Source organism: Macrotis lagotis, chromosome 7 (genome assembly GCF_037893015.1).
Source record: "Macrotis lagotis isolate mMagLag1 chromosome 7, bilby.v1.9.chrom.fasta, whole genome shotgun sequence".
In the NCBI taxonomy this organism is placed as follows: Eukaryota; Metazoa; Chordata; class Mammalia; order Peramelemorphia; family Peramelidae; genus Macrotis; species Macrotis lagotis.
The window spans coordinates 81,715,781-81,730,154 of NC_133664.1; the positions used below are offsets into that span (position 1 = coordinate 81,715,781).

Genomic DNA, 14,374 nt, shown 5'->3' on the forward strand with positions numbered 1-14,374 from the left:
TCAGTAATTTGAGTCAGTAAACTCCTATTCCAGTGACTCAGTGGTATAGAGGTGATTTTGAGTGCTTTTTTTTAGGTGTTTTTTTTTTGCAAGGCAAATGGGGTTAAGTGGCTTGCCCAAGGCCACACAGCAAGGTAATTGTCAAGTGTCTGAGACTGGATTTGAACCCAGGTACTCCTGACTCCAGAGCCAGTGCTTTATCCACTGCGCCACCTAGCCGCCCCAATTTTGAGTTCTTAAAGCTTTGACTTTAAATATGGACTTCACATTAGGCCCAATGACAGACTTTTTCCACTATGCAACAAATATCAGAAGATAACTTTCACCAGACATGGTTCTTCATAAGACAACATGGTAACAATAAATAAAACATTGTAGTTAAAGTCAGGAAAACATGGGTTCAAATACTGCCTCAGTTGCTTATGATCTGAATGATCCTAGGCAAGTCCGCCTCTCAAATTTAGAGATTAACTAATCTCAAATTTCCTCACCTTTATGATAAGTGGATTGGATGAGATGCCTCAAAGAATCCTTCCATCTCTGCATGTGACCTTTTGATAATTTCCTAAAGCATAGAAAGTTTTGAGTTTGAAGTATTAACTGTCCATTCATTTTCACTATTTTTGATTTGATCTACTTTCCTTTTTTTTAAGGTTTTTTTGGCAAGGCAAATGGGGTTAAGTGGCTTGCCCAAGGCCACACAGCCAGGTAATTATCAAGTGTCTGAGGTCGGATTTGAACCCAGGCACTCCTGACTCCAGGGCCGGTGCTTTATCCACTGTGCCACCTAGCTGCCCCTCTACTTTCCTTTTTTAAGATGGTCTGGAGGGAAAGAGGAAATGATAAATTCAGTTACCCTATAGGCACAGATTTAGTTATTTGTAGAGATACTCATTTGTGTCTATACAAATGTTCAAAATTCATTGTTTGACATTTCAAGGGCAATTGACCTTACTGAGATAGATTGGGAATGAATGTGTAGTGTCTCTACAACTTACAAAACTCTTAGGTTCACTCACTTGAAAAAAATCTTCCAATCTGTTATTTAGAGACAAACTGGCTAAAAGAAAAATGAATGGAACCATCTCACTATCAAGAAAGTTAAACTAGGAGTGGCTAGGTGGCACAGTGGATAAAGCACCGGCCCTGGAGTCAGGAGTGCCTGGGTTCAAATCCGACCTCAGACACTTGATAATTACCTGGCTGTGTGGCCTTGGGCAAGCCACTTAACCCCATTTGCCTTGCCAAAAAAACCTTAAAAAAAACTAAACTAGTATAGGGTTGAAATAACAATATAGAACAGCTCAGCACAGGACCTGGCATAGCACCATGCCAAATACTTTCCAGACAAATCTTGGCCTTTTGTTATGGCAAAGAATGATGATAGTGGTTGCTCTGACACTTCTGAACAATTTTTTTCTTATCTGAACAAATATTCAGCAACTCTGAATGAAAATCTTTGAATGTTAGGACACTACTCTGAGATCCATGAATTTCAAATAAGTTTTGCAAAACTCAATGAATTGCACCTGTTTTTGTTGCTTTCCAAAAACTCAATAATAAACACAGAGTATTATAAACATAGCGGTTATAGGGTCAATTTCCTTCTCCCAATTCTTTACTTCCCTCTGAAGTGGGAGAATTGGAATGGAATTGATACTCTGAATCTCATTTTAAGTTGAATTATCCATAAGGATCATCATATGTCTCACTTCTTTAACAAATGAATAAAAACACAAGCTTTTTCTGTGTCTTGCCACCTAGGACCCTTTAAATAGCTGGAACACTGATGTGGTGAAAAGAATAGATATATTTGAAGTCAGAAAAGACTTATTTGAATTCCTACTCTGATCTTTGCTAGTCCTGTAACCTTGGGCAAGGCACTTAAATTTTCTGACCATCCCTATCTTCATCTTTAAAATGGGACTTACAGACTTAAAGAATATGCTATTTGAACCTTGTGACACTATAAGAAAATATGAGCTATTACTATTCTCTAAGAAGCAATACACAAAGAACTAAACCAAAGAACCAGAAATTTTCCTTCCCCACCTCTCATTCCATGGAGAACATTTTTTTATAACCATTATGATTTTTCTCACATTTTCAATTAGATATTGATAGGTCAGGAAAGGAAGCAAAAATACTATGGTGGAAGAATAATTTGGAGTCTAAGACTTAACTGGGGTGACAATAACATAGTCATAGGGAAGGACAAATAAATGTGATGTGATTATTTTGTTTCAATCTGAAGAGATACTTCAAGAATGGTCATCGTTCTCTGAAGGACCTCAAAGAAACACTGGATTTTTGTCCAACCATAGGAAGGCTATCACCTTATCAAGTGCGTGGGTTTTAATCAGATGGACAATCAAAGGGAATACTAATTATAGTCTAAAGAAATTCTAATTATCAAAAGATAGAAGCTAGATAAGCAGTAGATTATGTCATAAAGCAGAGGAAAAGAGTATTTACATAACCATTTTACAGTTGAAGAAACTGAGGCAGACAGAGATCAAATGATTTGTCTATGATCCCCCAGCTAGGAAGTGTCAAGATTATATTTGAACTTGGTTCTTCCTGACTCCAGGTCCAAGAAGCTCTATCCAAGTAGGGAAAAATCTTCCAGGTCAATTGTATGTCCTAATTTGGCACCATAGAAGCAGAAACTGCTGCCCTGACTTCCCATGTTAACAATAACAATGCACATTCAGTTATGCTACAGCAACCAGGTTTCAGTAATTTTGACAAGACCTGATAGGGACAGAGAGGTCATAGGTGCCTCATGGATAGTGTTCTATGAGCAAACCCCAAAAGATTTCATGGTAGAGATCACTAAAGATGGAAGGATGAGGGGAACCCAACACATTATTGTCACCCTAATTTTCTACTCATAGATTCCTAGGACTTTCCACAATAAATAGCATTAAATTTGGAGGTTTCAGCCTAAGAAACTGCTAATTTAGTGGTGAATGGGCAAACAAAATAGAAATAAGGAAACTTGGTTAGAAATTAAAGTTGCAATTACTCTTAAGGGAATTTTTAAAAATTTCCTGTTATTATTTGGGTCATTCTTCCTGCAAATTTTGGCTAACTAAAAGCCTGTTTTTTAATATTAACCTCATTTGAACAAAAGCTATCCCATGGGACATAAATTTTACTTAAGAACTTTTAAGTATTCCTTAGATAAGAACCTAGAGGAAGAATCTCAAATGGCCCTGACTCTTTGGTGACATATAGATCTTCCTCCTCTATCTGTTTCTTGATGAATCCTCCAAATGTAGCTTAATTTGTAACCTGATTTAGTTTATCTATAGCTTGTTTGTCATGAGATTAAGTTTCCGTTTAACTGTTGGTTCAACTTTTTATGCCTTGGAAGGAAGTATTATTAGCTTTGATGAACTAAGAGCAATGTACAAGATTGCCATATGTAAATGAATTATTTTTCTGTCACTCTGCTGTAATGTTGGCATCTAAGAAGACTTGTCAGAATCATCCAAAAGTGAATCTAGGATTTTACCACTTTAATCTCTGAATTGTGGTAAATATTTACTTATTGGCAGTTACCCATCATATGAACCAGGGAGATATTTCTCCCATAACATTAATTTGTTATTATTATTTATTTAGTCAGTAAACATTTATTAGGCACCTACTGTGTACAAAGCCCACTCTGTTAGCCAAGAAAGTTTTCCCAAAACAAGACCCATGTCCTTAGCTCTACTTCATGTTAATTTTCCCCACTATATCAACTAAGTTCAATAAAATTCACGTGTACCTGAAAATATTACATAAATAATTTGGGCAAAATTTATAGATAATAATGATAGATAACTGGACTCATCCCACCCTTTCACTGTTATTAAATATCATTTTATTCACACTCTTATGTGTGATGACAAACAGAAAACTAGTGATGACAAACTCAGATAGAAATATTCACTAAATTATATAGAGGATCCCAACTGACAGCATATTGCCTTAGAAAAAGCACATATTAACATTTTTTATGTTTTATTGTATTTTTCCTTATTTGCTTAGATACTCCCATTTACATTTTAATCTACTTGAGACTATATTCAGGTGTGTCAATTGGCTGAGTATTTGATAGCTCTGTTGTTCATTTTTCATCATTATTTTTCTCTTCTCCCATACCTCAGCATTAGCTAAGCACTTTGTCTTGAATCATTTCCTCCTTAAGTCCACTATTTAGAATATCTACTTTCCTAGGGTTTTCACTCAGCTCGAGCCTACCTTCTATGTGAAGCCCTGGTCCTCAGCATTTCATGCAACTACACCTCTTTGAACTTACATATATGTTGTATATATTTACACATATGTAAGTTATATTTAAGCTCCAGTGCCTTGGACATGGTAGATTTTTTTAAAATACCTGTAGATTGATTAAGGAGTAGAAAAGTTTTATATGTATAATATTTGTTCTTTTCTCAAATAGACAGGAAGATAAGAAGAAACTAAAACATTTAGACTAGTGTTCTCCAAACCCTTCTTTACATATATCCCTATTTGTAAAAATAAATAAAACAGCATATATATATATATATATATATATATATATATCCCCTACATGTATATTCATAAATTATGTGTCTATCCCTGTACCAATAAATATGTACATTATAAAACAAAAAGAAAAATAAAGAAGGAAATATTAATTTTTGAACTTTAAGTGGATGAGGAATCATGTTAGTTAATTAAGAAAGGGAGAAGCGGGCACACACAGAAAACAGTTTGGAAATGAGATTTGAAACAAAGAGACTGACTAGGATGTTGCTGCAATGGTCCAGTGAGAGAAGATCAGGGTCTAGTTACAAAAGTGGCTCTGTAAGTGGAGAGTAGGGGACAGATATGGGACATGATTGTGGTGGTAGAAAAAAAAAATCTGGCAAATAATTGAATGATTGAGGGAGAAGGAAAAATTGAAGATTGCACCAAGGTACCCAACTGGATGACTGGAAGTATAGTGTATTCTTGACAGGAAGAGAGAACTCAGATGAGGAGTGGATTTGCTCAGAAAAATACTTTATTTGATACAGACCACAGCCTACCTATCTATACCTACCAATCCTGAGCTATTAGTTCTCTACATACAAAAATGCCAAACTAAATACAGAAAAATGTGAGGTTGTTTCTTAATAGTCAAAGCCTGATAGTGGCAAATCCAGTGTATGGATACCTGTGGCAGATATAATATGATAAGGGTTGGAGCTGTCCGCACAGTCATTGAAGATTCTTGGGTCTCGGGTTATATATAATCTGAGAGGCTCAAGCCCAGTAAGAATGGACAGAACTGGGCCAGGCAGTAAATTCTAATGAACAGAGGGGGTCATAAAATGGTGTTGGTGATCTGTTCACAGTTGATTGTCATGAGTAAGGTGGTATAAAACCCATCACCCCATCCTCCATTATATTGATAAAATAATTCTTGGAGTCATGCCCCCCAATACCTGAGTGTTCACTTTGAAGACCCCTATTTTAGATGCAAGAGATTTTATTTTTATTGCCCTTTATATTGTTCCCTATGGATATGCCAAAATGTATTTGAATGAAATTAGTCAGCAACATTTATTAAGCTTCTACTATGTACAAGATACTCTGCTAAGTACTGGAGATATAAGTATGTATGATTTATTAAAATAAAAAATCAAGCACATGCCAATCATGTGAAAATATAATTAATTCTATTACTAGGAGTTACCTAAGCAGAGCCATCATTCAGATATTAGAAGGAAATGTTAATGCAGGCAGCTGGTAATGAGAATGGATTACTTAGATCATTACTGTGTGACTTTTTTTATTATTCATATGTTGACAGATTGCTATTTTAAAATCCAGAAAACTATCAACAAAGCCTAGAATTTTAAGTTTGGTTCCTGCTTCTTAGATAAATTCACTTTAGGGTAATGACCCCTAAAAAAAGAAATGAGAGCTCAGTATATTCCACAGGAAATAAGTATCTGAAAGTGGAATTAAGTCTTTCAGAGTTTAAAAATAACTTTTTTGAAAGATATGGACAAAGGTAAATCAGAAAACAGAACTATAAGTAAAAAAAGAGAACAGAGAGTAGATCTACATGCTTTCTGTTTGCCTTGAAAGTGAGCCTAAGACCAGGAGATAACTGCACTTGAAGCTCATGGAACATGTTAAAACCATCAGGGTAGATATAGTCAGTGATGGACATAAAATACTGATAGAACTAGCATGGGGTATAGAACAACTGAGCATTATGGAGTTATGTGCATATTTACCATTTTCTTCAAGGAAGGTATAAAGGAAGGGGATGCAATCTTTGCCCCATATAGAAAGTTTGATAGTCTTTACTCAGATCATGGACCATCTCTTTATGTAGCATTTTCTAAGTGTCTCCTAGATCAGGAAATCAACCTTTCTCTTGAGTCATGAATCCCTGTGAGTGGCCAGTAAAACCTAGGGATCCCCTCTCAGAAAAAAAAAAATCTAAATGCATAAAATAACACTTAGAAAGAAACTCAATTATACTGAAATATAGTTGTCAGAATCTTAAAAAGGAAAAAAGTCATCAAATCCTGATTATGAACCCCTGTCCTAGGTCGTAGAAGGTCAAACTATATTGAGTCTTTGGCAAATCTCTTGAGAGAGATATAGAAAGTATGGACTTGAGCTTTATGGCTGGGAAAGAGGTGCACAGGATGGTCAGCGAGGCTGCAACAGGTCCATAGTCTGTTAGAAATAATATACAGGGCAGCCAGGTGGCACAGTGAATAGAGCACTCACCCTGGAGTCAGGAGGACTTGAGTTCATATGTGACCTCAGACACTAATTACTTAGCTGTGTGACCATGGGCAAAGTCACTTAACCCTATTACCATGCAAAACCCTAAAAAAACAAAAAAAGATAAAATGTACAAATTGTATCATGACTATTTGTGGCCCCTGAAAGATTCTAGGGTGTTTGTTTTTCGTTTTGCTTTTGTTTTTTAACTTGAGCAAAAAGTGTCCAGCTCTGGCCCATCTCTAATTATTGCTTCAGTGTCTCCTCATTCCACCTGCAGCTCCAGGTGGGGATTGTGTTCTCTGGTTGTCTTGAATGCAGATGTGCACATGAGGAGAGGAGCAGGGCAGAAGAAGTGGAGTAGATGCCTCAGAGTTTGGGCTCTGTGTCACAAAGATTTGGTCTCCAGAGAGACTAACTTGAGGATGAGTCTTTTAACTGTCTCTTTGAACCTCTTCTAGGATCAAAAGGTACCTGGGAGGCTGTTGAGAAAGATACAGTGATTGCAATGGAGTAATGTGCCTTTACATTCACTGTAGTCACTCAGCTAGGAATCTCAAAGCTCTCAAAATTAGAAAGGATTTGAATCATTGAATTCTATGGTCTTCTCTCCTCAAGGCAGTTAAACTGTCGAGACAAAAAGAGTCTTCAACCTGGAGTGAGGAAGACCTGCATTTAAACTCAGCCTCATGTACTTACTAACTGTATGATTCTGGGCAAGTCACTCAACTTCTATTTGCCTTAGTTTCCTCATCTGTAAAATGTAGATAATAATAGTGCCAACCTCCCAGAATTATTGTGAGGGTCAAATAAGATATTTTTGAAATAGTTAATGTGTGGTGTCTATTCCTACCTCTGTTCTCCTAAAGGTGATATTTAAACTATCCCAGGAGGTTTTCTTTAAGCATCTTTTGAATGGATGGAATAAAGTAGGGAAAATGCAAGAAGTTTTGCAGGATATTTCAGCATACTCAGCAGCCTCTCCATGAACTATCCAGGACTGATTATAACACACAGGATCATTCCCTGGGCAAGCTAGCCACCTTCTTCACATTCCCACCCTCCTCTTGTCAGAAATATAGCTCTCCTAGAACTGTTTAAGAATGAATTTCTTGGTTCATCAAGACACTAATTGCAAATTGATCTGTGGCAGGTAGTTACTCCCCCACTCATCAGATAGTGTGCAATAATTTCTACCAGATAGGCAGAATGCAAGAGGAAGACTAGGATGAAAGTCAGGAGAAACTTGGGTTCAAATCCTAAGTAACCCTCAGCTACAAAATGAGTCTTCATACAATCTGCGATAACTATCTCACAAAGTTGTTGAGAAATCAAATAAAATACAGAGCACTTTGCAAACATTAAATCATAACATTAGCTCATTACCAGCTAAATAAGTATAGGTTTTCATGTATTTCATTACCAAGTATGTTCTCTAATTGGTCAGTCAACTACTTCTAAGGTCCTGGAATAAGTTGAACTTGCTTATGAGGCCAGTTTAGAGCTTTGATTTTCCTTCATCTCAAAGCCTGAAACATGGTGCTATAGTGATCAGTAACCTTCCCTTTCCTGCTGTTGTGACTCATTTATTCTCACCACCAGGTACCAGCAGTGCAGAAGTGAAGGAAAACCGCAACGTGGGCAACTTGGAGGAGAAACCACTGCCATCCAGTGACCATTCAAGAGGAGGTACATCCAGTATCAAAAGGAAAAGGCCCTTAGAGGAAGGGAACAGTGGCCATTTCTGCAAGCTCCAACTCATCTGGAAGAAACTCTCATGGTCAGTGACACCAAAGAATGCCCTGGTCCAACTCCATGAACTGAAACCAGGTTTACAATACAAAATAGTTTCTCAAACAGGACCAGTCCATGCTCCTGTCTTTGCAGTAGCTGTAGAAGTGAATGGATTTACCTTTGAAGGCACAGGACCCACAAAAAAGAAAGCCAAGATGAGGGCAGCAGAGTTAGCCCTGAAGTCTTTTGTCCAGTTTCCCAATGCATGCCAAGCACACTTTGCCATGGGGAATGGCATCAGCCCATCTACAGACTTTACCTCTGACCAAGCTGACTTCCCAGATACTCTATTCAAAGAGTTTGAACCTTCCCCTCCAAGCGATAACTTTTCCAGCTGCCATCCCGTGAACACTGAATTGCTCTCGACAGCTTACAGACAGGGGAGGTTACTCTACCACAGGTTGGATTTGATGGGCCATGCAAAGCCCAAGTCCAAGTCAGCTTTCCAGGGGAGAGAGGGAAAAGAACCCAGTGGTGGTGCTGAATGAACTGCGATCAGGGCTGAGATATATCTGCCTATCTGAGACAGTGGAGAAGCAGCATGCCAAGAGCTTTGTGATGGCAGTGGAGAGTGGATGGGAGGACATTTGAAGGCTCGGGACGTAGCAAGAAGCTGGCCAAGGGCCAAGCAGCGCAGGCTGCTCTTCAGGCTCTTTTTAACATTCGGCTGCCCAGCCACCTTCCCAACAGGAGTAAATGTAATCCTTTGCCACAGGTGAGAATTCTCAGGTAGCTGCCCCCCAGGTGGAAGAATGCTAAGATGAATGTGAATTGTTATTGTTCTTGCTGTAATGGGGGGGACCAGGCAGACCACTCTCTTCCAATTACTGTAAGTAGTGTGTTACCGCCAAGCACATCCTTTGCAGGAAAGTAAGGCTTCTTCCTGTGACACAAAAGGCCTCTCTTCTCTCCCCCCCCCCCCCCCCCACTATCCTTATCATTAGGAGCAATTTTCAGGCTTTTTGGTGAAAGGACAGTATGAATGTGAAGAAAGGAGAGAGAATGTCAATGCTTTAACTTGCCAGAGGTAATGAGGGAATTAATGAAGCCAGGTAATTTTTGTAATGATGCAACTGACTTCAAGGGAAGATACTATAGTATAGTACAAGATAAAAGAAAGTAGGAAAACTTGAGAGGGTAAATTTTTTCCCTTAGGAAAAAAAAAGCTGTTTTTCTTCAGGATAGGTCAGTGCATAGAAAGATTATTAAGTTTCTATTAATTTGATTTCTGGAGGTATTTAGGTCACCAAGAATGGCTATTTTTTTTTCAATCATGTAAGGATTATGAATATCCTTTAGGTAATATTATTGACTTGAGTTTTCTAGCTAAGAAAGTATTTCAGATTCTGAAGAAAGCTGTGTATTGCAGCTATAAGTCAGTCATAGTGTAGGGCCTCGGTATCCCCCTGTCCCCCTGACTGATTAATGGAATGGAAGAAGACAGTAAAACAGACAAATCTAAGATAAAAACACAGGGAGGCAGACAACTGGATTGGGCCACTTGTTTTCCAAAGGCAACATCTGATTGCCCTCATAATATCTTCTGAAGAGGAGGTGGCTGCTTTGTTCAATTTGGGATCTGTGGCTACCTAAAGATATATGGGTATTTTCCAAATGGCAAGAGGGGTCTACCAAAAGTGTCAAGGAAAGGGAATTGAGAGACTGGGACTGGAACTGTGATTTCATTATTGTTCTGAGTGAAGAACTTTGCCAGTGCATTCTGGTCCCTTCTCTGCAATTTAAAAAATCAGTGAGCTGCCTGGCTCACTCATTAGAAGCAGGGCTTTAATCTCTCTGGTTCTAGTTCTAAGAACCAGCTCTCTCTCTCCACTAAACCATACTATCCCCATGACCTCAGATATACTTTTTTTTTAATTTTCTCAATTTGTAGATGAACTGAATTCAAGACTGAATTCAAAAGAAGTGACTTGTCCAAAGTCACACAACTACTTAGTGCTGTGATTTCTCTTAAAGGAAAACATTGCTTTATTCTACCTTTTTCCATTCATAACTCTATTTTGCAAAGTAGAGAAAGTTAACACTTTTCAACTTGTTCCTCATTAACATTAGCCAAAAGAAGACTCACATATAGACTCAGTAGTCTGAGAACTAGATTCTACATACTGGTACATCAAATGATCAGTGAGTCAAATAATAAATTCGTGATGCAATAGAAACATTTAGATTGATTTGGTTTTGTTTTTCCTCATTTGAACTGGGAGAATTATATCACTGGTCTAGTAAATCCAAGTAAGCAAACTCCATCTGTCTATGGATGTGAAATGGTATCTGTTATACAATTTAAAATCTCAGATTATTATCTCAGTCACTGATAGGATGCCCAAAGTCACATAGCTATTATATGTCATAGATGAGACTCGAACTCAAGTCTTCCAGAGTTCAGATTATCTCTCTCCCCAATCTATTGTGTTTCCTTTCCTTTCCAAGAATTAACACAAAGTATCTTCCTAGATACAAAGTAATAGCATAGTCAGTCAATTGGTCAGTTAGTGAATGAGCATTTATTAGGTGCTTAATTAATTTATACTGAGATACAAAAAGAGACAAGGGAAAATTCCTGTCCTTAGGGGTTTGCAGTCTGATGGTGAAGACAACACGCAAACAACTATGTACAAAAAAAAAAAGGTATATACAAGATAAATAGAAAACAATTACAGAGGGAAAACCCTAGAATTAAAAGGAATTGGGGAAAGTTTCCTTTACAAGGTAGGAATTTAGTTGGGTCTTAAGGAAGCCAGAGCAACCAGGATACAGAAATGAGACAAAATATGCCACTCAAGAGGGATGGAGAGAGAAAAAGCCCAGAACTGAAAGATTTTGATTAATCAACAGGAAGCCAATTGTATTGAAGAGTACTAAGACTAGAAAGCCTAGGAAGACTAGGTTATAAAGGGTTCTGAATGACAGACAGAAGATTTTGTATTTGATCCTGTAGGCGATAGGAAGATACGAGAGTTTATTGAATAGAGTAAATAACATGATTAGGCCTGCATATTAGGAAAATCCCTTGGACATCTGAATAGAAGATAGATTGCAATGGGGGAGAGAATAGAAGCAAAAAAGCCCCACTCACAAGCTATTACAATAGTTCAAGCCTGAGTAAGATGAAGGTCTATACCCAGAGTAGCGATAGAATCAAAAGAGATGGGGGTCATGTTCAGTAGATACTGCAAAGGTAAAATTGACAGGCATTGACAACATATTGGATATGGGGTGGGGAGAGGGGGATAAGACAGTGGGGGGCCAAGGATGATACCTATATTTCAAGCCTGAGGGACTAGAAAGATGCTGGTACCCTCTACAGTTAATAGATATAAAAAAATATATCTCTTAATGGGGGATAAAATAGATGTCTCAATCGGAGATACAAAATGGGTTTTATTCATATTTGAATATTTTCAATCCCAGACCCCCACACACATTAATTATAATTGATTTCTAGGGAATCTAAGGATAGCTTAGGATTAGGAAAAAACTGATGCAGAATCGTTATTGAGTGTCACCTGAAACAATCACTGGGGGCATTGTACATAATGACACTATCTGCCTCTTGATTTTTTCCCCTTTTTCTTTTTTTTAATCACTTATTTCTTTATGTTCCCATCTCCTTCCCCTATTTTCCCATTCCTTTACTCTCCCATCTCTTTTTCATACTCATGCTATCCTTCTCCATCATCTGTGGCACAGATTTAGTCATGGCACTTCACCTATTGTCCTCACTGTTGACTGACCTTTGGACCATGAATTGTGCCTCTTAAATTGCCATCTGAGTAAAGGGATGCATTCCTTTCATTTTGCCACTGACCCCTGTTAACCACAGTAGACTGAATGAACACTGGTCACTTCCTAGTGCTCATCCAATCACCCTTCATTACAATCAGCAATTTAGTGACTTGAACCTCCTCATTCTCAGATCTCTTCCTAATTCAAATTGACCCTTCCTATAAAAGGTAGGCAAGTTGTGTGCTAAGCTTCGTCCAGAACTAGCATTTTTGCTCTACAAAGAGAAAGGTCCCTACTATCTCCCTTGCTCTCTAGTCCTCCCATTCCTCTTCCTCTCTCTCTCTTTCCTCTCCCCACTCCATCCTGGCTGAGAGATGAAGGATGTCAGGGAATTTGGGCCACGATGCCTTTTCCTTTCATGTTGTCAGCTCGGAGCTCTCACCATGAAGGAGCCGGGCACTGCTACTACTTTGTAATAGTCATTTGACCCCAGCATGCGGCACATCAGTTAAAGCCACCACTGCTAAATTATATTTTTCTGACAGTCCACTAACCACCCCGACTAGATGATGAAGGGCACATTGCACAGAGCGGGTTGCAAGCTATTCATCACGCCCACTGGCACCTCTGCTACTCCAGAAGGCTCATTAACCTCCTCTCCGATGTCCCCCCTCACATGTACCCCTCGTTCTGCCCAGCTGGGTGCTGGGCTAGCCATGGCAATGGTAATCAGAGCCAGTTGCTGCCACTAGTTTTACTGAATTGGTGTCCTGCCGGGGAAATGAGGTTTTGGTTTAGACCTGAATGCAAGGGAAAGGGGTAAAAAAGACTGCATTAGGAGTCAATTTAAAAGTTAGTTTATTTTTCCAGGCTCTGTTCTCCATTTTTTTTTGTCATTTGGCCATATAAAGTTTGTTTCCTACTAACCCAAAGCTCTTATTTCTACTGCTATGATGCTTTGAGGTGTGAGTCTCACTGAAGTCACAAGTCCCCCTTTTTCCTTTCCTCAGGAAGAGCCTAGCTCTCCTAGGCTCAGCCAGGATCCTAGCAGTAAAAACTGAGCATTTTCCCAGAATGATAGAATTGCAAGTTTGGGGAAAGGAATCTCAGAAGTCATCAAGTCTTACCTGCCCCTAAACAGAATTCTTCTCTACAAAATCTTTGATGAAAGGACCAATCAAACACGGTTTGAACACCTCCAAGGTCAAGCTGCCTACCCCCTTCCTTAAGTAGCCTGCTTCATATTCACAAATCTGGGAGGTTCTTCCTGAAAATGAGTACAAATTTACCTCTCTTCAATGTCTACCTATTCCTGGTTCTCTATTTTGGAGCTAATAAAACTGTTTTGAAGTCAGGCCATTAGACAAACTTTCTAGGAGTCACAGGTCTTATTGACCCCACCACCTCCAAAAAAGTATAGGCTACCCTCGGTGATGCTTAGTTTCTGTGCTCTGAAGTAGTCCAAATACTTACATTCTTAGAGAGTTCATCCCTGCTCAGAGCAATATATTATAAGAATTGAAAGACTATACTTAGAGGCCAACCAATTCTTCAAAGGTCATCTTAAGACAATGTGGGAAGTGACATCAATACTTTAACCTTGTCTACCAGGACCTTTAAATTCAGATGGAGATAGAACAGCCTTCTAGTCATACCTCTGAAACAAAAATGACTGCTACTATTTATTCTTTGACTTCCTGTGTTTAATTCTCAGAGAACAATCTTATAGGTCTTTCAAGAGTGTTAATAAATTGGGCCTTAGAACCTTCCCTAAATAAGAGGTAAGAAGTGTAGTGATGCTTCCTCATCCATGAAAAAAATCCCTCTCCTTTGGCATTTTTATAATGGTGAGACTAGAAAGAACCTAGTCAGGATGCAAAGGAGGTTTCTATAGCTAATCAAGATAATAGGCAAGCTGATTCTACAATCTAGACCCAACATTAGAAATACAGATGCTTACTTAAACCTTAAACTCTTAAGTATGCAGAAATTCCTAAATTAACTATTATTAAACATTTTTAGAGATTTTTCAATGAAGGCATATAATAAGGTATAATTTCATAGA

The 14,374-nt window shown here is 38.3% G+C and overlaps 1 protein-coding gene across 1 annotated transcript in view; it reads left to right on the forward strand.

Moving 5' to 3' along the window:
* Positions 1 to 14,374, forward strand: part of ADARB2 (adenosine deaminase RNA specific B2 (inactive)) — a 704,572-nt gene that overhangs the window by 513,738 nt on the left and 176,460 nt on the right. Inside the window, 3 exon segments of the mRNA XM_074193215.1 lie at positions 8,374 to 8,965; positions 8,997 to 9,132; positions 9,134 to 9,280. Coding sequence (XP_074049316.1) covers positions 8,374 to 8,965; positions 8,997 to 9,132; positions 9,134 to 9,280 — 875 coding nt within the window.